At 40.7% G+C, this 24,874-nt stretch overlaps 1 protein-coding gene across 5 annotated transcripts in view; it reads left to right on the top strand.

Moving 5' to 3' along the window:
* Positions 1-21,999, top strand: part of SYT1 (synaptotagmin 1) — a 738,111-nt gene extending 716,112 nt beyond the window's left edge. For all 5 annotated transcript variants that reach the window (XM_040343936.1, XM_040343935.1, XM_040343939.1 and 2 more), the window contains 2 exons: positions 18,917-19,050; positions 21,164-21,999. In XM_040343936.1, coding sequence (XP_040199870.1) covers positions 18,917-19,050; positions 21,164-21,370 — 341 coding nt within the window. In that variant the 3' untranslated portion in view covers positions 21,371-21,999. The remainder of the gene's footprint in view (positions 1-18,916; positions 19,051-21,163) is intronic.
* Positions 22,000-24,874: the final 2,875 nt, after the last annotated feature.

Here is a 24,874-nt window from a genome sequence, read left to right as displayed (position 1 = left end):
CGGGAGAAGTGATCAATGTCGTGTCACTGGTAGCCCAGCCCCCACACAGTTAAAATCACTCCTTGGGACACACTTAACCGCTTCCTCGCCCAATAGTGGTTAAACCCTTCCCTGCCAGTGTCATTTACACAGTAATCATCAGTATCATTTTATAGCACTGATCGCTGTATAAATGACAATGGTCCCAAAAGTGTCCAATGTGCCTGCTGCAATATCGCAGTCAGGATAAAAATCTCGGATCTCTGCCATTATTTTGTAGACGTTATAACTTTTTACCAAAAATTCGTAGAAGAATACATATCGGCCTAAACTGAGGAAACAATTATTTTTATATATATTTTTGGGGGATATTTATTATAGCAAAAAGTAAAAAATATTGCTTTTTTTCCAAATTGTAGCTCTTTTTTTGTTTATTGCGCAAACTGCAGAGGGGATCAAATACCACCAAAAGAAAGCTCTATTTGTGGAAAAAAAAAGACGTCAATTTTGTTTGGGTGCAATGTCACACGACCGTGCAATTGTCAGTTAAAGCAACGCAGTGCCGAATCGCAAAAATTGGCCCGGGCATTGGGCAGCCAATTCTTCCAAGGCTGAAGTAGTTAAAGGACTCCAAATAAGAGCTGCCATTTAGAGCATACTTAGTGTAGAGCTGGCCATACATAGATAGAAATTCATTCAGTTCAGCAGGAACCAGACAAATTTGATCCATCTATGGGCATTCACGTTCTATCAATCAATGTCTCATGAACCGACTTTTTGGAAAATTTTCCTCGATCAGTGCATACTGACAATAGGGGAGTCCCACAATTAAAATACGACACAGTGGGGAGAATTACCACATCCACCTTGAATTAAGCCCCCTGGCTGAATGAAAAAAACTGAATCATGTATGGTCAGCTTAAGGGTTTTAAGGAATTCTGTGTGAGGAGAAATAGATAGGTTGTCATTTATGGTATGCATACCTAAGTTTTACTGTGATAAGAATTCTTAGCTGAAGATTAGACTGTATACCTTAAGCCATTTTCTTCTTCAACGACCTCAATATTAAGGGGCTACTTAAAAGAACTATTCAGCTAGAAGCTCTTAATGTCTTGATTATTTTGTTATAAACTCAAAGCAGTTGATTTACTAAAAGGCAAATAGGTTGTTCCCTTTGCAAGGATATTTTCCCCAGAGCTTAGTAAATGTTGTGAGATTTCACTTTGCAAAAAAATACCCTATCGCATTCATGGAAAATAAATCCCCAGTGAGAACACAGACACATTAAAAAGTTGACAAGAGTTATCTTTCATATTCTATTGGAAACAAAATACAACAAAAAAATGTTTGGCTTTACATACAATTTACTTATTTTTCTACATTTCTGTTGGTAAGGCTACAGAAAAGGGAAATAAACTATTACACCACTTCTATATGTCTCTAAAAAGTACTAATAGCTTTATTACATCAAAATATAACATATACTTCCAGTCCCTGCATAAAAGGACAGAGTTTTCGCTGAAACTAAAGTGTTGAAAACAGTGGCGGCTGGTGCTCAAAATTTGGGGGGGGGGGGGTGGCGCAAACAAACGAAAAAAAAAACATAAATTGCAGCCTCACTGTGCCCATGAAATGCCGCCACTGTGCCAATGAATTGCCGCCACTGTGCCCATCAAACGCAGCCACTGTGCCCATCAAACGCAGCCACTGTGCCATAAAATTGTCGCCACTGTGCCATGCCATCAAACACAGCCACTGTGCCATGCCATCAAACGCAGCCACTGTGCCCATCAATTGTCGCCACTGTGCTATGCCATTAAATGCAGCCACAATGCCATCAATTGTTGCCACTGTGCCCATCAATTGTCGCCACTGTGCCATGCCATCAATTGTCGCCACTGTGCCATGCCATTGTCGCCACTGTTCCCATCAATTGTCGCCACTGTGCCATGCCAAACGCAGCCACTGTGCCATAAATTGTCACCAATGTGCCATGCCAAACGCAGCCACTGTGCCATGCCATTGTCGCCATTGTGCCCATCAATTGTTGCCACTGTGCCATGCCATTGTTGCCACTGTGCCATGCCAAACGCAGCCACTGTGCCATCAATTGTCTCCACTGTGCCATGCCATTGTTGCCACATCAATTGCCACTGTGCCATCAATTTTCACCACTGTCCCATGCCAAACGCAGCCACTGTGCCATGCCATTGTCGACACTGTGTCATGCCATTGTCGCCACTGTGCCCATCAATTATCGCCACTGTGCCATGCCAAACGCAGCCACTGTGCCATGCCAAACGCAGCCACTGTGCCCATCAATTGTCGCCACTGTGCCATGCCATTGTCGCCATTGTGCCCATCAATTGTTGCCACTGTGCCATGCCAAATGCAGCCACTGTGCCATCCCATTGTCGCCACTGTGCCATCAATTACCACCAGTTTGCCCCTAAAATGAGGCTAGATCCCCCCCCCCACCTGGCACTTACCTTTCTCAGTCAGCCATCCTCGGATTCTCCTCCACGATGCCTCGAAGTAGACCCGCCCTAGATGTCGCTCCAGCCAATCAGGTTACCGGTAACCAGAACCCGTGAACCTGATTGGCTGAGACGCCTGTCAGTGTTAACCAGGGAACACACACCCCCTGCGTCCCCTTGTTAACTATTTGGAAGCCGATTACAGCCCTCAGACACTTCCAAAGCCAACCAGCAGCCGTTATTCAGATGGCCAGCGCTCACCAGGGGGCCGGCCATCTGAATAATGGGCAGCGGCGACAATACATAAAGTCATGCAATGCATGAATCTATGCATTGTTTTTCAATGGTGGTGCAGGAGCGAGAGTGGGTGGCGCTCATGCGCCCTCTATGGACACACCGCCACTGGTTGAAAAACTCCCAAACACTCTATTTGGGCTCAGAGTTTTGAGGAGTGCCAACAAATGGCCAATTCATTCATTACAAGCATGTTTAAAATCAATACAATAAACAAACATTTGCTAAACATGCATCTGTTCTAATGTGTAAATATATATATGTACTGTATATGTATATATGATATGTATATCCCTCAAAAATATCCCCTGGTGACTGTTACTCATAGCTTCTAGCACAGGAGTACATGATTCATTAATAGTCTGTTGCTAAATATCCAACCAACACCCAAATAGAAAACGGGGATCATAAATCCCATTTCTGTAAGTTTAGACTGTTGTCACAGATCAAGTCTTAGGTTATTACAGTTTGAATTATATCATGTAAACATCAGTAAGTTAGACTTATTTAGGAGGGATGTTGGTACTGTAGCCATATTCCAGTGAAGCATCATATATGTAAGTTGTGCACATAAGGATCCCAGCTCACTTCATTAACCTCTTCCATACAGGGCAGTTATACACACATCCATACCAGGCCTATTCTGGCACTTCTTTCCTACATGTACAAATCATATTTTTTTTGCTAGAAAATTACACAGAACCCCCAAAAATTATATATGTTTTTTTAGCAGACACCCTAGGGAATAAAACGACGGTCATTGAAACGTTTTATCTTGCACGCCATTTGCGCAATAATTTTTCAAACGCCTTTTTTTTGGAAAAAAATTGTTTCATGAATTAAAAAAAATAACAAAACGGTAAAGTTAGCCCAATTTTTTTGTAAAATATGAAAGATGATGTTACACCGAGTAAATAGATACCTAACATGTCACGCTTTAAAATTGCACACACTCATGGAATGGCGCCAAACTACGGTACTTAAAAATCTCCATAGGCAACGCTTTGAAATTTTTTACAGGTTACCAGTTTAGATTTACAGAGGAGATCTAGTGCTAGAATTGTTGCTGGCACTCTAACGCACGCGGCGATACCTCACATATGTGGTTTTAACGGCGTTTACATATGTCGGCGGGACTTGCGTGTGCGTTCGCTTCTGCACGCGAGCTACTGGGGACAGGGGCGTTAAAAATTTTTTTTTTATTTTATTTTTTTTTTTTTACATATTTATTTATTTTTTTACACTTTTTTTTTTATTTTATTTTTTTTATTATCACTTTTATTCCTATTAAAAGGAATGTAAACATCCCTTGTAATGAAATGTGTGTGACAGGTCCTCTTTATGGAGAGATGCAGGGTCAATAAGACCCCACATCTCTCCTCCAGGCTGGAAAGCATGAAATCAGTGAAAAAAAATTCACCGATCTCATGCTTGTGGTTGCTTAGCAGCCGCAATTGCGGCTTTGTTTACTTACGGGAACCCGGGCGTGACGTCATCACATCGCGCCCGGGTCCTCCGACGGTCATAGAGATGACTGGTGACCATCTGGTCACCAGTCATCTCTATGCTTCCTGCCAGCGCCGGACGATTCGTTCTCCGGGCCCCCGATGGCACGGGAGAGCCCGGAGAAGCACCGGATGGCGGCGGGAGGGGGGGGATGTCCCCTCCCGCCGCCTGTAAGAATGATCTAGCGGTGGAATCGCCGCTATGATCGTTCTTACGTTGTGCAGAATCGCCGGCAGGAGAGAAGGATATCTGAATGATGCCTCTCGCTGCAGGCATCATTCAGATATCCACCCGGAAAGCCCAGGACGTCATATGACGTCCTCCTGGATCGAGGAGGGGTTCCTGCCGCCGTCATTTCACAATGACGCGGTAAGGAAGTGGTTAAGTAAATTTCCCAGTGCAATTATGACATATAGTGGAAAACACATTTACAATAAGTAATTACGGGTCATGGGGGAGGATGCTGCAAGCCAAGCAGTTGAAACCTTCCCTCAGTCACTGGGGTTTTTTGGTCCAAAAGCATGGACAAGTGGGTGGAACTGCAATTGAGGATGTTGGAGCATTTCGCCACTTGACCTCTAGACTTCATCAGGATGTACAGATCACCACCAGTCTAAAACCTTTTATACATTTCACTTCATTGGCAACTGCCCCCTTTCAGTCACTTATGGATATGACAGGCCATTAAAATAAATAAAGTCAATAAAAAATATATCAAGCGTAAAAATTGAGCATACAGTTCACTGAGCTATAACATCCTCTAGTATACAAGTATTATCAGATAGTGGCATGTCAAATACAGCACCCAAGGGTATAAAATACCTCCGAATTAATTCTAACACTAAACACATAAAATGTTTCTGTTGATTGTCAAAGCACTGAATAAGTTATGTTCAATATGTATGAAGTATCTTACTTAAAGTGGAGGTTCCATCAAAAAAACTATTTTGCTTTAAACTCTAGCTTACGACTAAAAAAGAAAAACAATTTTTTTTTTTTTACTCATCTTGAAATGCCGGTTGCTATGCGGTCCAACGAAATCTGCCTTTGAATCCACCTAGGATTCTGACATCATCTCCCTCTAATGCTCCTGGGAAATGTGTGTCATCATTTCCCAGGATGCAGTGCGCTGTCCAATTATCACTCCCCATCCAAGACTTCCAGGAAGTAAGTGCCTGTAGGCTTCACATTGCCCACAAGCAAAATGACAACAGTGTAGATATAGTTTTATAAACTATCTTTTTTGAATATCTATGCGGATCGGCGGCGGATTGTAAAATAGTAAGTGACCAGATTTATATTCTAAAAACGCAGGATGAAAGGACATACATTTAAAAAATGCTAATTGTGGTTGGAACTCCGCTTTAAGCCATAAATCTTGACTTGCTACTTCCACCCCCTCAGATAAAACAAAAAACTGGGCATATCTTGTTTACACCTGTAGTGTTATAATACAAGTCCTTTTCATGTGTAGCTCGGACTTCCTACTTCTCTCTTGTTAGGCCCCTTTCACACCGGGCGGAAGGTGCGGTGGCGGTATAGCGCAGCTATTTTTAGCGGTGCTATACCGTCGGAATTGCGGTGGTATTCGGACACTAGCGGTGCGGTTTTCACCCTGCTAGCGGCCGAAAAAGGGTAAATGCAGAGGTGCATTGCCGGCGGTATAGCCGCGGTGTCCCATTGTTTTCAATGGGAAGGAGCGGTAAACACACCGCTCCTCTCATCACTCCAAAGATGATGCTGGCAGGACTTTTGGAGCGGTCCCGCCAGTGCATCGCCTCAGTGTGAAAGCCCTCGAGCTTTCACATTGAGACTGCAGGGCAGGAGTTTTTCAGGCAGTATTTAGGTGCTATTTTTAGAGCTAAACTGCCTGAAAAACTCCTCAGTGTGAAAGGGGCCTTACAAAAAATGTACTTGTTTGTTTACGCCTAAGGGATTCATTGACCCTTCTCCAATAGCTACTTTACATTTCTCAATGTTTTGGAAATGTTTCTAAACCCTTAGGAAGAAACCACTACAAAAAAAAAATCATTATTAACTAATGGATTCAGCGCATATAAGATGGCTGTGCATTGAATAAACTATTCTAAGAAAGATTCTTCAAATCACTCCATGTCCATGTGTATACTTCTCTTTGGTATTAGCCTAGTCAGGAAGTACATTTATCAAGCTTAAATTAAAAAGATCAGTTGTGCTTTGTTGGGCTTTGATGACATTTTGCTTCATTTTCACCATGGTATTTGATGTAATCTGTGAGAGAGAGGAGTATAAAAGCCTTTAAAGAGTTTTTCAATGAATTCTGAAAAATTAAGGATTTTCCAAGCTGCTTGTTTTTTTCATTAGGCTTTTTCTTTTTAATTATGTAAAATCATTTTTCCCCTGAATTCAACTAGTAATGAATGGATCCGTTGGATCTATATTGGTCTGCTGACTTGAACTTAGAAAAAAGCAATTGGCATAAAAGCTACATTTACAGATTATTGTAAATACGCTGGCCAATCACTGTCTGTCGCATTCATTAGGTGCACATTGGACCTGTTAAAATAATGGGAGTGTGACTGGTGAATGTCCAGTAAATATTGGCATGTGAGCAGCAGACAAATGTACCGTAATATAGTAGCCAAAGAATGGACTACTAAATGTTTTATAAATATGTTTAGCTTAGCCCACTAACAGCCACTCTTAAAAATAACAATAATTTATTAAAAAAAAGTGCAAAATATGTAAAATAAAAACAGCAGCTGAACACTCCAGGTCAATTTACAACACCTCAGAGGAATAAAGTACAAAATCGTGCAGCGCTAATTGAGGAAAAGTTCATAAATAATGAGCATGCAAGATTCCAGATAAAGTGCCTTTAAGAGAATGGACTGTGTGCCATAAATGTGTAACCTCCACCATAGACACTCTTAGCTGCTCACCTTAACAACAGGACCCCTGAATTAACAAAGGACAGGGGCGTACCTAGAGCATTTGGCACCCCGGGGCAGATCCTATATCTGGCACCCCCCCACCTTAAAATGTAAAAACACCCCACTGTGCCCCCTGCATACCTCTGTATCCTTCAATATCTCTTTGTCACTACTGTGTATCCCCCTCTCCACAACTGCACTTCTGGACCCCTTTACATTACACAGCACGCACCTCTGCACCCCCTTACATTACACAGCACTCTGGACCCCCTTACATTACACAGCACCTTGCACCTCTGGACCCCTTTAAATTACACAGCACCTTGCACATCTGGACCCCTTTACATTACACAGCACCTTGCACCTCTGGACCCCTTTACATTACACAGCACTCTGGACCCCTTTATATTACACCGTACCCTGCACCTCTGGACCCTCTACATTACACTGCACCCTGCACCCCTTTACATTACACAGCACCTTGCACCTCTGGACCCCTTTACATTTCACAGCACCCTGCACCTTTGGACCCCTTTACATTACACAGCACCCTGCACCTCTAAACCCCTTTACATTATACAACACCATGCACCTCTGGACGCCATTACATTACACAGAAACCCCCCCACAGTACAGACCCCCAACAGTTCAGACCCCCCCCCACAGTACAGACCCCCCACAGTACACACCCCTACAGTGCAGACCCCCACCCCCCGCAGTACAGACACCCCTATAGTGCAGACCCCAACTCCCCCACAGTACAGACACCACTATAGTGCAGACCCCCACCGTACAGACACCCCTGCGGTGCAGACCCCCACCCCACCACAATACAGACACCGCTACAGTGCAGACCCCCCCCCCCCCCCCCCACAGTACAGACACCTCTACAGTGCAGACCCCCCCACAGTACAGACACCCCTATAGTGCAGACCCCCACCCCCCACAGTACAGACACCCCTATAGTGCAGACCCCCACAGTACAGACACCCCTACAGTGCAGACACCCCCCAGGAAAATACACCCCTATAGTGCAGACCCTCACCCCCCCACCCCCACAGTACAGACACCCCTATAGTGCAGCCCCCCCCCCCACAGTACAGACACCCCTATAGTGCAGACCCCCCCTCCACAGTACAGACACCCCTATAGTGCAGACCCCCCCACAGTACAGACACCCCTTAAGTGCAGACCCCCCAGTACAGACACCCCTTAAGTGCAGACCCCCCCAGTACAGACACCCCTATAGTGCACACCCACCCCCACAGTGCAGACACCCCTATAGTGCAGACCCCCACCCCCCCCCCCACAGTACAGACACCTCTACAGTACAAACCCCCACAATGTACCTCAGTCAGATAAGCGTGGCATATGCATAGATCAACTGGTCAGGTCACAGGTGACGGGTCCCCTCCCCCTGTGTAGGGAGAAGGAGGGGGAGGCGGCTTCACTCTGCATGGCCGAGACTGAACAGAGGCATGGCCACGAGAGAAGGAGATTGATGTGGGTCCCGGGTGTCACTCAGCTCGCACCCCCACCTCCTCTCCTTGAAAAGCCACAACAGGCTCTACGCGGGTGTTGTTCCTGTCACCACCGAAGTGCCGCAGCTTAAACCCGCCCACCCGCTGTCTTCACTTTGGCCGCAGAGGAGGGGGTGCTGGCCTGACACCCCCCCAGTGTGTGTCACCCTTAGCGGCCTGCCCCACCCCCCACTTAGTACTCCTCTGACAAAGGGTAACATAGGCTTTCCCATACTGGGTATATATCCACGAGCATTGTCTCAAAAGTCTCCATGGTGTTAATCACACAGTACAGCCAGGCTTGTTCATACATGGAAATCCCAGGGAATAGCTTGCATACAGATGGTCACCAATATCCAGAGATAAGGAAATAAACAGGAAACATATAGTGCTCTCAGCTAACATACATTTAATCAAGGTAAAATAATTACACTTACAAAAAATGCACGCAGGTGAGGTCACATGACTCCTCCCCGTACACGTTTTGTCCAAGGGGGCGTTTTTTTTGTCAGTGGGTTTTAAAAATAAGTAATATATGAAGAGCTAAAGCTATCCAATCACTACGAAGTAAGGGCTTTGTTGTCTGCAGGATTACAGGTCAGATATGATTCAGCAGGGGACATGTCAGACTTCTGCAGAGAGCCCACTGTTTCCACACAGAGAATTAAGGTCCTTCTCTGAAGTGTTGACAGGGAGCATATTTTTCTACTTATGCTGTGGCTGCTTTTTGAATAAAATGAACTGCAATTCATTGCAAACCTTTCTTCACAGTAATCGTCTGCAAAGTACACAAGTGAATAGATTGTTAGACTGATTACTGGATGCCAGTAGAGTTACAGAAAGTTGCTGTGTTGTGCTATACCATTTGAGCCATAATAAGTTCAATTTAACTGTCTATTACAGAAGGGAACAAATTGTCAGCTATAACTTTTTAGGAAGGCTGGCACTTATTTTACCTGCTGGTTTGAGCAATTACATAGCTGTCCATCAACAAGGCAGCATACCATTGAACATTTGTGAAAAGCACCTGTCAGGCCTCGTACACACGACCAGTTTCCTCGGCAGAATTCAGCTTCCGACCGAGTTTCTGGCTGAATTCTGCCGAGGAAACTGGTCGTGTGTACACTTTCGGCCGAGGAAGCCGACGAGGAGCTCGGCGAGGAAATAGAGAACATGTTCTCTATTTCCTCGTTGTTCTATGGGAGCTCTCGTCCCGCCGAGCTCCTCGGCGGCTTCAGTGCTGAACTGGCCGAGGAACTCGATGTGTTTGGCACGTCGAGTTCCTCGGCCGTGTGTACGAGGCTTGACTGTTCAATACCTTTTACAAATAGGCATTTTATTTTGCTAAATAGAAATACCTAACCTTCATTTCAGATGTAGTTTTTCTCAAAGGCCCCATGTATTTCTGACTTTATCTTAAATATTGGGCACTGATCTAACGGATTTTGCTGTTAAAGATTTTTTCATGTCTCCAAATCCACCGAGCCGTCCATTCCCCCTTTCATTGGCTTCTGTGAAGATAGTAAGCCATCTGCTACTGCATGTGTTCACGCTTGCAGTGTCCCAAGAGACCAATGTCTGCTGGGATATTTCATATCATGCGTTTGATAGACTCCCTCATGCTACACTAGGTATCAAGAGGGCAGCATATTCCGCAGGGCCAGCCAACTATTTAGTTTTAAGTGCAAAGTGTGCCTTACCAGGTGCCTGAGCATTCAAACACCATTTAGAATGCAACTGTATTTCCAATCAGCTTTTCTGATTGAACGTGCCTTCTGGAAAGAAAATGTGTTTACTGCCTGTTAAGCTTTTACTGCAGAAAAAAAAAAATGCCACATAAAAGCAAATTCTCTAACATGCGGTGAATTACAAATTTCTTGCTTGGAATTTCAGTCTGTAATAACAACTATAAAGTTGTAATTGAATTTGCTGCTTCTGTGACGCCAGTTCGTTTATAAAAAGAATCCAGTGAAGTTAAACTTAGAATAAAAGTTTATGTCCCGCACAACAGCCCAGACAGATTTCTGTTGTTTAATAAACATTAAAAAGATACACTTTAAATAGACTAGGAATGTTTGTTTTTTTTTGGGTTTTTTTTGTACTTTAGCAGCAGATTCTCTTCTCTGCACATTTTCCTGAATAGCAGATATACACTATGAGCCAGATCCACATAGAAATAGATCGGCGCAGCGTATCAGAGATACGATACGCCGCCATACCTTACCTGGCGTTCTTTCGAATCCTCAAAGATTTTGCGCCGTAAGTTACGGCGGCGTAGTGTATTTCTGGCGGCGGAATTCAAATCGGCGATTAGGGGGCGTGTTTCATTTAAATGAAGCGCATCCCCGCACCGAATGAACTGCGCATGCTCCGTTTCTAAATTTCCCGCCGTGCATTGCGCTAAATGACATTGCAACGACGTCATTTTTTTTAACTTAGACTTACGCCAAAAAAAATTCAAATTTAGACGCGGGAACGACGGCCATACTTAACATGGCAAGTCTAACTATACGCCGCAAAATAGCAGCTTTAACTATACGCTGGAAAAAGCCGACTAGGGACGACGTAAGAGAATGCGACGGCCGCGCGTATGTTCGTGGAACGTCGGAAATAGCTAATTTGCATACCCGACGCGGAAAACGACGTGAACGCCACCCAGCGGACGCCAAAGTATTGCATCTTAGATCCGAAGGCGTACGAGGACGTACACCTGTCGGATCTAACCCAGATGCCGTCGTATCTTGGTTTGAGGATTCAAACTAAAGATACGACGCGGGTAATTTGAAAGTACGCCGGCGTATCAGTAGATTCGCCGGCATACTCTGTTTGTGGATCTGGCCCTATATTATCAAAAGTATTGGAACACCTGCCTTTACACGCACATGAACTTTAAGGGCATCCCAGTCTTAGTCCGTAGGGTTCAATATTGAGTTGGCCCACCCTTTGCAGCTATAACAGCTTCAACTCCTCTGGGAAGGCTGCACCCCAATATTGAACCCTATAGACTATGACTGGAATGCCATTTAATTTTCATGTGCATACAAAGGCAGGTGTCCCGATACTTTTGACACTATAGTGTATTTATATACATCTTCTATCCATATGTGATTACTTTAGGTGATTTTTTTTAAAATAATAAACATGTCATATTTACCTGCTTTGTGCAATGGTTTTTCACAAAGCGCCCCCAAATCTTCTGGGGTTCCCCATGACGCTCCTGGCTCCTCCTTCCTTCCTCCCTTCTGAGTGTCCCACTTTCTATGTGGGCACTCATGCGGACTTGATCCTAAGCTGGGATGTGTGCATCTATTGACACACACAGCATGGCTCAGTCCTGCCCCCTGCTTCCTCCTCATTTTATATGACTGACAGCAGCAGGAGCAAATGACTCCCGTTGCCACCTCCATGTCCAGCGAGCAGAGAGAGAGAGCAGCATTACTGCTATAGTGCACAGAGCTGGATCGAGATCAGGCTCAGGTAAGTTTTTAGGGGGGCTGGGGGGGTAGCTGATCAGACATTTTTTTTTCTTTAATGTACAGAATGCATTAATATAAAAAAAAAAAACTTTTGCCTTTATAACAACTCTAAATCTGGCCATACACCATACATTGTATATAAACAAACAATTGTATGAACATTTTTATTAGTACATTTGATGAAATGATGAATATCATAATAACTTTCCCAAATGAAGACTACATTCACCAATGCATGATTTTATTTGAGAAACATTTTCAGTTCTTGCTACTTCTCATTTTCTCACTATGGTTGAAAACAAAACATTGAATTGACCGCACTAACTTTTAGACCGCGTACACACGATCGGATTTTCCGTTGGAAAAACCTTGGATGGTTTTTCGGACGGAATTCCGCTCAAGCTTGGCTTGCATACACACGGTCACACAAAAGTTCTCTGAACTTTCATCCGTCAAGAACGTGGTGGCATACAACTCTACGATGAGCCGAGAAAATTAAGTTCAATGCTTCTGAGCATGCGTCGAATTGTTTCCGAGCATGCGCCGGAATATTGCGCGTCGGAATTGCTACAGATGATCGGTGAACCAGCTCTCAATCTTTTGTTGGTGGAAATTCTGACAGCAAAAGTCCGATATAGTATACACACAGTTGGAATTTTGCACCAAAAGCTCACATCTGACTTTTCTTGTTGGAATTTCCAATTGTGTGTACGCGGCATTAGAAATTCAAACATTCTGAAAAAAAAATCTTTGAATGAACCTCTACTAGTGTATTGGCCAGCTTAATTCAAGCATGATTTTTATAAAGTAGGGAAGAATTATAATATGTATAATATTTTGTAAAATATTTAGGGAGCTGTTGTCACTTGCAATGGAAGAAACGGAGAGGAATAAAAAACATTGTGGGAAGTTCAGAAACTTCTTCATTCTACTCAAAATATATTTTTTTCCCCATTGAATAGATTGGCTATTACTTCCTCAAAGGAAATTAAAAGAAATCTCATCAGTAGGGACACTCAGCTCCCTTCTATATGTGGTGCAATGTGTGACATCAGATCCCCATCCCCAGCCTCTTTAAGTAAAAAAAATGCTGTGTTAAATTGTGCATGTTGAACAGCTGTAGACGCAGCTAATAAACAGGTACAACTTATGTCAGGGGGTTTGTTTCACCTCTGCATATCCCCAGAGACTAGTCACTTCACTGAGTATATGCAAGGGTTGATAACCACTTTAACCGCTTGCCGACCAGCCGCCGCAGTTTTACGGCGACAGGTCCGCTGCGCAAGATCACGTAATATTACGTCATTTCGTGAATCAGCCAATAGGGGCGCGTGAGCGCCGCCGGAGGCACACGCGCGCACCCCCTGCTCACCCTCGCTCCCGACGCGTGTGCCTGGCTGGTGCGATCACCGGCGGGCACCCATGATCGCTCGTTACAGAGGGGGGAGAAATGCTTGATTGTCTGTTCATACAATGTATGAACAGCGATCAGTCATTTCCCCAAGTCAGTCCACCCCCCCTTCAGTTAGAACACATCCAGGGAACATACTTAACCTAATATACACCAAAAAACCGCGCTATCACAACACAATAAATTCAGGCAGCGGCTAGCGTGTGATGACAAGAAAAATAAAACAATATAAAAAGCCGCGCCAGATATCAACAACAAAAAATGAATATAATAGTTCAACAGTCCACAAATGGTATGAGTAAATGGATTTTAGATTGGTTCTCAAACAAAGGCAGAATCGCTGTATTGATCAGAGGCTGATTTGCATGTAGAGATGTTCAGCTTTTCAATGCACCAGGTGACATGCATACAATGTGTGAGATCCCACCACCGGAATTGTATATCAGCTTACCAGATAGCAAGCCTTTAGTGCAGTTGGCTATAGCCCAGCCACGGCCTTTGAATCCCCTGGGCTAAGATGTTTCAAAATTCCCAATCAAATGGCAGCCTTGAAGTTGAAAGTGGTGCGTGTTTGCGATTTAGAACACCCCGCACCTCATCAGTTATCACAGTAACACGACAAGCGTAACCCAATCCGGTTCACATGCAGACAGGAAGATAGAAAGGGACGCAATAGCGTGATATCGTAGGTAACAGATTTATTAAAAAAAGGTAATGTACTTACACTTAGACAGTATAAACACAGCATGTAAACAGGTAAAAAAGCCGGCCGGCTTACGGAGCCCTCCTCCTAGGTGTGGTGACGTCACTGACGCTGCCTCCAGACGCGTTTCGTCCTATTGGACATTCTCAATGGGGGTAGGGCTAGCAGCAGTGTGTCACCTTATATAATAACCACTCAATGCAAAGGGAGGTCCATAGAAACTGACCCCGCCATCTTTGTTGAGGGAAAAATTTCCCATACAACCGCGCGCAATCTCGCGGCCAGGGAAGGGAGTGTAAAGCATTCACCAACGTTCTGTAACGGGGATGAGGATACTCTCTCTACGGATTGATAATATAAATATAAAAATAAAATTAAAAGTGTAGTCTTAATACCTACAGCATAAAGAGGACAGAGGAACCAAGGGAAAAACTATATGTCCGGCACAAGACAAGAATCCCTTGGCTCACTGTGGCCATCTTGTGGACAAAGTTAAAAACTCTTTTTAGAAAGAGATAAATTCATTCCTGACCATACATGGTTTAAGAGGAATCAAGCCTCTAAACTAACATGAGATTATAATGGGTTTTATTGGTTATGTTAATAGGAGATTCTCAGAGTCTCATATAACATTTCATAAAGTCCTCATCCAAAATTCATTTAATTCATTTTGTTAACCAAAATATATACGACTATATAGTGTACTAAAGACCATTTGGGAAAAATAATAATAATACAAAAAGTCTATAAATATTATATGAAAAAGAAAAAAACAGATCACAGGGCCTGTTGTAATACACACCCTATGGTCAACGTGATCCAAGGGTCTTTAATGGCCCAAGGGTATCAATTTAAATAGTGTGTATAAACTATTCTACTTTTAGTGCTAATTTAATTAATTATCTTATATGAGAGTGGATACACATATGTCGTGAAAAATTACATAAATGCTAAATCCACCCAGTTTTTCAAAAAACTCAAGGGGGAAAGGGCCAAAAAGCGGCCAAAACCCGTGCTAAAAATATATATAAATAAATCCATATGATGTGAAAATATTTTAATGTGAAAATTTTTTTTTTTATTTTTATGTGAAAAAATTATTTTGAGGCTATAGTACCTTCTTTGAACAGAATATGCGAATCATATAGGAGCAAACTTTAAATCTAAATATTAAACCCAAAATGTAGACATAACCACAGTCTAGGATTTACTTAAAAATATTTTGACTTAAAACCCGCGTCTGTTTCTATGGGACCCTATGCAAAGGTTCACATCAGGCGTTGTTAATGAAAGCATTCACGTCAGTTTCAATGTTCAGGCCATGGGGGCTATATGATTTCAAACGATGGATCCACCCCATTTCCATTTTAGAAATTTCCCTCACCAGATTGCTTCCCCTCCAATGTGCCTTATACTTGTCAATCCCTAGGAAAAGGGTATTGGAGGGGTCCTTATGATGTTTAAGCCTGTAATGGTTGGACACGGAGTGGTTCCTAAAGCCCGCTAGGATTTTTGTGATGTGTTCATTAACCCTTACTTGCATTGATCTCTTGGTCCGGCCTACGTATTGCAGCCCGCAAGGGCATTGGACCAAATATACCACCCCTGTAGATGCACAGGTGATGCATGGTGCAATTTTAAATTCTTTTGATGTGACTGTAGAAATGAATGATGTTACACATCTTTGGTGATTGCTACTAAGGGCACATACTCGGCACTTGTTGCATTTGTAGTAGCCTTTAAGCTGATCGAAAAAACCAATACCTCTAAGGGGAGGGTCAATAACGTTAATAGAGATCTTATTTCTAAGAGACTGCACCCCTTTAAAGATCACCTTGGGTTTTGGTGGTAAAATTTCCCTCAACACTGAATCACTCCTGGCAATATGCATCCATCGTTTGAAATCATATAGCCCCCATGGCCTGAACATTGAAACTGACGTGAATGCTTTCATTAACAACGCCTGATGTGAACCTTTGCATAGGGTCCCATAGAAACAGACGCGGGTTTTAAGTCAAAATATTTTTAAGTAAATCCTAGACTGTGGTTATGTCTACATTTTGGGTTTAATATTTAGATTTAAAGTTTGCTCCTATATGATTCGCATATTCTGTTCAAAGAAGGTACTATAGCCTCAAAATAATTTTTTCACATAAAAAAAAAAAAAAAAAATTTTCACATTAAAATATTTTCACATCATATGGATTTATTTATATATATTTTTAGCACGGGTTTTGGCCGCTTTTTGGCCCTTTCCCCCTTGAGTTTTTTGAAAAACTGGGTGGATTTAGCATTTATGTAATTTTTCACGACATATGTGTATCCACTCTCATATAAGATAATTAATTAAATTAGCACTAAAAGTAGAATAGTTTATACACACTATTTAAATTGATACCCTTGGGCCATTAAAGACCCTTGGATCACGTTGACCATAGGGTGTGTATTACAACAGGCCCTGTGATCTGTTTTTTTCTTTTTCATATAATATTTATAGACTTTTTGTATTATTATTATTTTTCCCAAATGGTCTTTAGTACACTATATAGTCGTATATATTTTGGTTAACAAAATGAATTAAATGAATTTTGGATGAGGACTTTATGAAATGTTATATGAGACTCTGAGAATCTCCTATTAACATAACCAATAAAACCCATTATAATCTCATGTTAGTTTAGAGGCTTGATTCCTCTTAAACCATGTATGGTCAGGAATGAATTTATCTCTTTCTAAAAAGAGTTTTTAACTTTGTCCACAAGATGGCCACAGTGAGCCAAGGGATTCTTGTCTTGTGCCGGACATATAGTTTTTCCCTTGGTTCCTCTGTCCTCTTTATGCTGTAGGTATTAAGACTACACTTTTAATTTTTTTTTATATTTATATTATCAATCCGTAGAGAGAGTATCCTCATCCCCGTTACAGAACGTTGGTGAATGCTTTACACTCCCTTCCCTGGCCGCGAGATTGCGCGCGGTTGTATGGGAAATTTTTCCCTCAACAAAGATGGCGGGGTCAGTTTCTATGGACCTCCCTTTGCATTGAGTGGTTATTATATAAGGTGACACACTGCTGCTAGCCCTACCCCCATTGAGAATGTCCAATAGGACGAAACGCGTCTGGAGGCAGCGTCAGTGACGTCACCACGCCTAGGAGGAGGGCTCCGTAAGCCGGCCGGCTTTTTTACCTGTTTACATGCTGTGTTTATACTGTCTAAGTGTAAGTACATTACCTTTTTTTAATAAATCTGTTACCTACGATATCACGCTATTGCGTCCCTTTCTATCTTCCTGTCTGCATGTGAACCGGATTGGGTTACGCTTGTCGTGTTACTGTGATAACTGATGAGGTGCGGGGTGTTCTAAATCGCAAACACGCACCACTTTCAACTTCAAGGCTGCCATTTGATTGGGAATTTTGAAACATCTTAGCCCAGGGGATTCAAAGGCCGTGGCTGGGCTATAGCCAACTGCACTAAAGGCTTGCTATCTGGTAAGCTGATATACAATTCCGGTGGTGGGATCTCACACATTGTATGCATGTCACCTGGTGCATTGAAAAGCTGAACATCTCTACATGCAAATCAGCCTCTGATCAATACAGCGATTCTGCCTTTGTTTGAGAACCAATCTAAAATCCATTTACTCATACCATTTGTGGACTGTTGAACTATTATATTCATTTTTTGTTGTTGATATCTGGCGCGGCTTTTTATATTGTTTTAACATACTTAACCCCTTCCTCGCCCACTAGTGTTAACCCCTTCCCTGCCAGTGGCATTTTTATAGTAATCAATCCATTTTTATAGCACTGATTGCTATAAAAATGCCAATGGTCCCAAAAATGTGTCAAAAGTGTCCGAAGTGTCCGCCATAAGGTCGCAGTACCGATAAAAATCCCTGATCGCCGCCATTACTAGTAAAAAAAAAATATTAATAAAAATGCCATAAAACTATGCCCTATTTTGTAGACGCTATAACTTTTGCGCAAACCAATCAATAAACGCTTATTGCATTTTTTTTAACGAAAAATATGTAGAAGAATATGTATCGGCCTAAACTGAGGAAACATATATATTTTTTATATATTTTTGGGCATATTTATTACAGCAAAAAGTTAAAAATATTCTTTTTTTTTTTTCAAAATTGTCGCTCTATTTTTGTTTATAGCGCAAAAAATAAAAACCGCAGAGGTGATCAAATACCACCAAAAGAAAGCTCTATTTGTGGGAAAAAAAGGACGCCAATTTTGTTTGGGAGCCACGTCGCACGACCGCGCAATTGTCAGTTTAAGCGACGCAGTGCCGAATCGCAAAAAGGGGCCCGGTCATTGAGCAGTAATATGGTCCGGGGCTGAAGTGGTTAAGGATGTAATAACCAATAAAGAGTTGCAATAACGTGTGCCTTTTATGTGTGCCTGAAGGTCAGCTCTAAGCACTTGTGTAGACATCTGTAATATTCATCTTATTGACTTCTCGAGCCACACAAATTCCTATGCAGGATTGTTTAACATGGGTTAACTATTATCATCGGTAGTATTATCTACTGCTAACATTTGTTTGCACAGAAATGTTAAAGACCTTTTTTTCGACCTTTGCTTTCAGTTTACATGCTTCTAATTAAATTTAAATCTTTTCAGATCCCTATGTGAAAATTCATCTCATGCAGAATGGCAAGAGACTGAAGAAAAAGAAGACAACTATTAAGAAGAATACTCTTAATCCCTACTACAATGAGTCTTTCAGCTTTGAAGTACCATTTGAGCAAATTCAGGTAATCTAAAACATCACCTTATAGCATCCAAACATGTTTTCTGCTTTGTTCTATTTTCAAACAGGTGTATTAAGGCTTTAAATTACCATATTCTTCATGTTCTCAGATGACCTTCAAAATGACTCTACTGAATCCTACTTAAAACCTTATTAACTATGGATGTAGTATTGAGCAGGGTAAAACATGGGTGCAGGCCTTTTGTGCTATTCAGTCACTTTTCACTAATTAGTGTGCCTTTTTATCTACTATTATATTTAAAAAGAAATAGGTCTGAACATTCCATCCTAAGTAATTACAGGAGTGCCAACCCCATATGTGACATTGTGTTTAAATAATACAGGCTCTAATAAGAATATCAAGGACTAAATAGTAAGAGGTGTCCTGATAAATGTTATATGGATAAAAGCAAATGAGATTTTGCTTCTTTTCTCCACGTCATATTTGACAGGTAATTTGCCTTATCATAATCTACCTGCCATGGAATAGATATGTGATATGAAGCCGTGGAGTTTTATTTTTTCAGATATAAAGACTGTATATTCATTTTCTTCAGGAAAAACATCATATTGGTTCACAGAGCCAGAATATTCTCTCCATAGTCTTTGTTAAAGTGAATCTATCAGTAAAACTTACACTTATAAATAAATTGATAAGGCAAAGTCACATTACTATTTAAAAAAAAAAACGCTAGAAAAATGCTATTCCAGAGCCTAAGCAGCATAGGCCATATGGTCTCTGGCTACCAATCATTGGATCCTCCAACGTTACCCACTCCATAAATTACAAGATATAACCGCTTTTAATCCCATTTTGCAGTTGGTAAGTGATTTAAAACAGAAAGGTGAAAAGAAACCAACTTCACTGAGCAAAATGAATGTTCACAAGCTTAGAACATTGTCCATTGGCTCTCACTGCTGCCAACAACATCCAGTGTATTAATGTTATTTAAAAAAGAAAAAAAATACATTAAAAATCACTTTAAAGTCCAACTCCAGGACAAATAAAAATCCAAATAAATTGCTAGGGAATTTCACAAAACATTCTACCCAATTCCTCACTCTAGGTGGTTCCAGTGGTCTCCTCCTCCACCCAAAGCACCAAACTGTGGGTGAAATCTCAGCATCATCAGTTACAATATAGCAGGGGTGCCCAAACTTTTGAAGCACAAGGGCCACTTAAGCAACTTGGTAACCGGTCGCGGGCCAAATTGAGCGGAGTGGGCGGATGGCAGTTCCGTGTTCACTTTGCACATGCAGAGTGGATACGGACACAACCCCCTATAGATTCTTTTTTTTTTTTTAAAGGATTGGATTGGAGGAAGGACACAAGTTGGTTTACATCTGCCACTCCTTAGAGGTGAATGGAGGGTCCAATTGGGTCGAACTGACCGTGTAAAAAGGGCCCAAGGCTGCTTTCACACTGATGCACTGCGGTTTACCCGCACCGCGGGTGCAACGCAGTGTACCTTTGGCTTTCCTGCACTTTGCAATAGACTTCTATTATATTATGAAGGTTTGGGGCACTTTCAGAAAGCTCACCAAACTCACAGTTATTAATAGAAGTCTATGGCTCAGTGCAGGTAACCCGCAGGTGCACTGCTCTGCATCTGTTAGTCAGTTTGAAAGCAGCCCAGTAACCACTGCAGAACAGATATTCCCATATATACACTGTGATTTTAGTAATAAACTGACCTTCAATAACAGTATTCTATTCCATCCCAGAGCAGGAGGTCACGGGTCACATCAGAGGGCTTTGCTGGCCGCTGGTTGGGCACCCCTGCAATACAGTGAGATAAACTCTGAACCCTGAGCTGGAGTGCAACAGGAGCTGGTTGCAGCTTAGAGAGCAAGCTGCGGGGCATACCCACGCTGCGATGCATACAAGCACATTATAACTTTGCCTTGAGGTTTTTTTTTAAAAAAGCCGAAGGTTTACTACTGCTTTAAGCCAAGTTACTTTGCAGGAGGAAAAATGCATTGACTAAACTAAGAAGGCTTGTTAGTGACATACATACATTAATGTTTTGACAGCTCAGCTATACTAAACTATACTAAATGTGTTAGATGTTTTGTTTTTTGTTTCCCTACTCATATTTATTTCCTTTCTTTTACAGAAAGTGCAGGTTGTTGTGACAGTTTTGGACTATGACAAGATTGGAAAAAACGATGCTATTGGAAAGGTGTTTGTAGGATATAACTGCACTGGAGCGGAACTTCGGCATTGGTCAGACATGTTGGCCAACCCACGAAGACCCATTGCACAGTGGCACACTTTACAACCTGAGGAGGAAGTAGATGTAATGCTTGGAGTGAAGAAATAGAAACAAATTCTATCTGCTGTTGCCCACATAGTGCTCTTTAGCCAGTATATGTAAATACCTCAGTAGTATGGGTCCTTTCATGTCTTTCCATGCATACCTTATTCAGGTCATTTGTACTTAATTCATTTTATTTGCACAGATTTAAATGTACTTCTCCAAAAGAATCCCAGTTGTGCGCCACAAAACTGCCCTCTTACTCTTCTTCTAAGCAATATGATGTGTAGATAGAGCATGAATCAATTTGTTGTTAACACATTCCTGTATATAACAGTATGCCAACATTGATTTCTAGTCCGTGTATTTGTATGTTGTAAGCGTTTCTTATTATGTGTATACTTCAATGTTTTTAATAAGATGTTCTATTTTAAAACAAAATGTAAATTGACTAAATATAGAAGAGCTGATAATATTACAGGTTGTATCGCCCGCATTCCAGGAGAAATTCCAAGTTATAAGGCACTAGTAAAGTTGCACTGACATCTTAAAGGACAACTTAAATCTATGGTTGGCCAGATACATTTGAATACAAGACAGGCAACATTCCAAATTTACAGGTTCATATACGTGTAGATTACAGTCAGGATCAACAAAGTTTGATCAGATAAAAAAAAAAAAAAAGCACGACTGTCCTCAAGAGATCTGGTCACTAGATGCCATGCTATCAGTGTATATATATATATATTATTGTCTTGAAAAAAACCAAAGCTAAAATGTTGTTTTTCAGATATGAGTGAGGTGGTTGCAAATATATATATATATATATATATATATATATATATATATATATATATATATATATATATATATATATATATATATATATATATATATATATATATATATATATATATATATATACATATACAATTTGGAATGGTTATTGCCAAGATGATTATAATGTCTCATGATACTTGCTTGCAACCCTCACTCATCTCTGTAAATTTTAGCTTTACATAGAATGTACATCTTGTGATTTATCCATGTGTTTGCACATGACATATTTCATAATATATGTGTGTTTCTTGTAAAAAAAAAAAATATCTTGTGATAATGACAGATTGTGCGGCATACTGAACATTGCTGGAAAGCATTGTCAATGAAACCACAGTCATGTCTTCATACTTAACAAACAGTATTGTGACCCTCTCTCTCTCTCTCTATCTCCCTTTCTCTATCTATCTATCTATGTATATATATATATATATATATATATATATATATATATATATATATATATATATATATATATATATATATATACTAAACTAATTTAGCCATAATTCTGAATGCACTTCAAGTAAGCCAAAACAGCTAGTGACCTTTTTTATATATATTTACTATTTGTATAATGAGTTTTAATTTGTCCTTTAAAAAATGGTATAAAACAAAGAACAAGTGCTAGCAAACTGGAGCACCCTCTTGTGTATACTATATGCTCATTTCAGGAGGAGTTTCTAAATGTTTTCAATGTTATTATGTAGTAAATGGCACTATTATGAAGCTATTAGTCATTCCATAAGTCTTAAACGACTGCTCTGTGTATCACTGTGACTGCCGTGTGTGCTTAGATAAAACTTAGTTCTCTCAGTGAATAGCAATCAATTAATTCTATAGTGATATTGTACTGATACTGCCATTTCTTTCTACTGCACTGTTGCAGGAGAGCATAGCACAAACAGGTTACTACGGACCAATTAGGAACTGGGAGCTATGCTGCAGCTTGGTCATAGAACAGGTAGATCACACAGCAATGTATTGAGCACTGTGCAATATAGCCCCTAAATTATCTATCTATATATATTATAAATAATATATAAATATCCATGAATATTGTAGATTATATCCTTTATGCATATCATTTGGTGGATAAACCTTGAACAGCAGGATACAATAAACATTTATCGTCCAGTTTTTTGCATTGCACAGAATGTGAATGAGATTTCTATTGTGTTTTTTTCTTATAAGCTGGTAAGAAGGATACAAACTAGAGAATATGTCCTCAAGTTACCTTGCATTTCGTTTTTTAAAGGGTCTCAATGAAAAATGATATCATTTTCTCCTGCCAGGGTAAAATATACCATTTTAGATTTAGCAATTGGTATTGTTGAATATCAGTTCTGTTGCATGTGATTGTAATATATTCCTGACAGATTATTTCACTAAATACTGTACAGTGTGTCAGAAATAGATTTACTCCAAAACACTTTTGGGCAATATCTGCCCACTGATGAATTACAGGTCCAAGCACACACTGTGCACCGTTTGCTGTCAGGACATGCAAGGATGTGTAGTTCCTCAGTAACTGTTGGGACCAAAGGTTTTCCATAGCTGCTTTGAATGGTGACAGTAGGTACCCTGCTGTATTGGTTTTTGAAAGGCACAAATTAGGGTATGTACACACTAGAACAATTAGAGGAGGGTATTCTTAATTGTGATGATATTAAAAGGGTTGTAAAGGTTCGTCTTTTATTTTTTAAATAGGTTGCTTTAAGCTAGTGCATTGTTGGTTCACTTACCTTTTCCCTTCGATTTCCCTTTTAAATGTTTTTTTCTTTGTTTGAATTTCTCACTTCCTGTTTCTCCTCAGTAAGCTTTCCACCATCATCCGAGCGGTGGAAAGTCATTGAGAACAGCTTACTTAACAGCTTACTGAGGAGGAACAGGAAGTCAGAAATTCAGACAAAGAAAAAAAAGAAAAAAAAAACACTTAGAAGGGAAATTGATGGAAAAGGTAAGTGAACCAACAATGCACTAGCTTAAAGTGACCTATTTAGAAAATAAAAACGAACCTTTACAACCTCTTTAAGTCCAGGCAAAGGACAAAATACAAAATATGGCATTCCTTAGCAATCAATCAGCAATAATCTTTCATACCTCTGAGTTAAAGTGGATGTAAACCCAAAAAAATGTTTTTTTGTTTTTGATGTCACAATGTAGAGTATAAGATTCCCTATCATCTGTGCCCAGTCTTGCCACACAGAGTTAATCCAGCGCTGAGCAATCCTCTTTTAATGTTCAGTGAAAATTAACAGAATTCCAGATAAAAACTTGCCAAATTATAAAGTCCGTTTCTCTGTTCTTGCTTTGTGTTACAGGTTATTTACATATCTAGAGCTTGGACATGTTTATCATATGTTATGTTATGTTTATCATAATATAAGGTGATCCAAAGTTCATTGTATATTACCAGGATATGTAAATAACCTGTAACACAAAGCAAGAACAGAGAAACGGACTTTATAATTTGGCAAGTTTTTATCTGGAATTCTGTTCATTTTCACTGAACATTAAAAGAGGATTGCTCAGCGCTGGATTAACTCTGTGTGGCAAGACTGGGCACAGATGATAGGAAATCTTATACTCTACATTGTGACATCAAAAACAAACAAAAAAATGTTTTTGGGGGTTTACATCCACTTTAAGTAAGCTGATGTCTGAATGGTTTCTGTGGATTGCTGCTGAATGTACTTTATCATTGCTCTTTGTGGTACTGGATGTAAGATA

The sequence above is a fragment of the Rana temporaria genome, chromosome 3, assembly GCF_905171775.1.
Source record: "Rana temporaria chromosome 3, aRanTem1.1, whole genome shotgun sequence".
In the NCBI taxonomy this organism is placed as follows: Eukaryota; Metazoa; Chordata; class Amphibia; order Anura; family Ranidae; genus Rana; species Rana temporaria.
The sequence above is the reverse complement of the archived record's forward strand: the minus strand, read 5'-3'. Positions and strand labels throughout refer to the sequence as shown.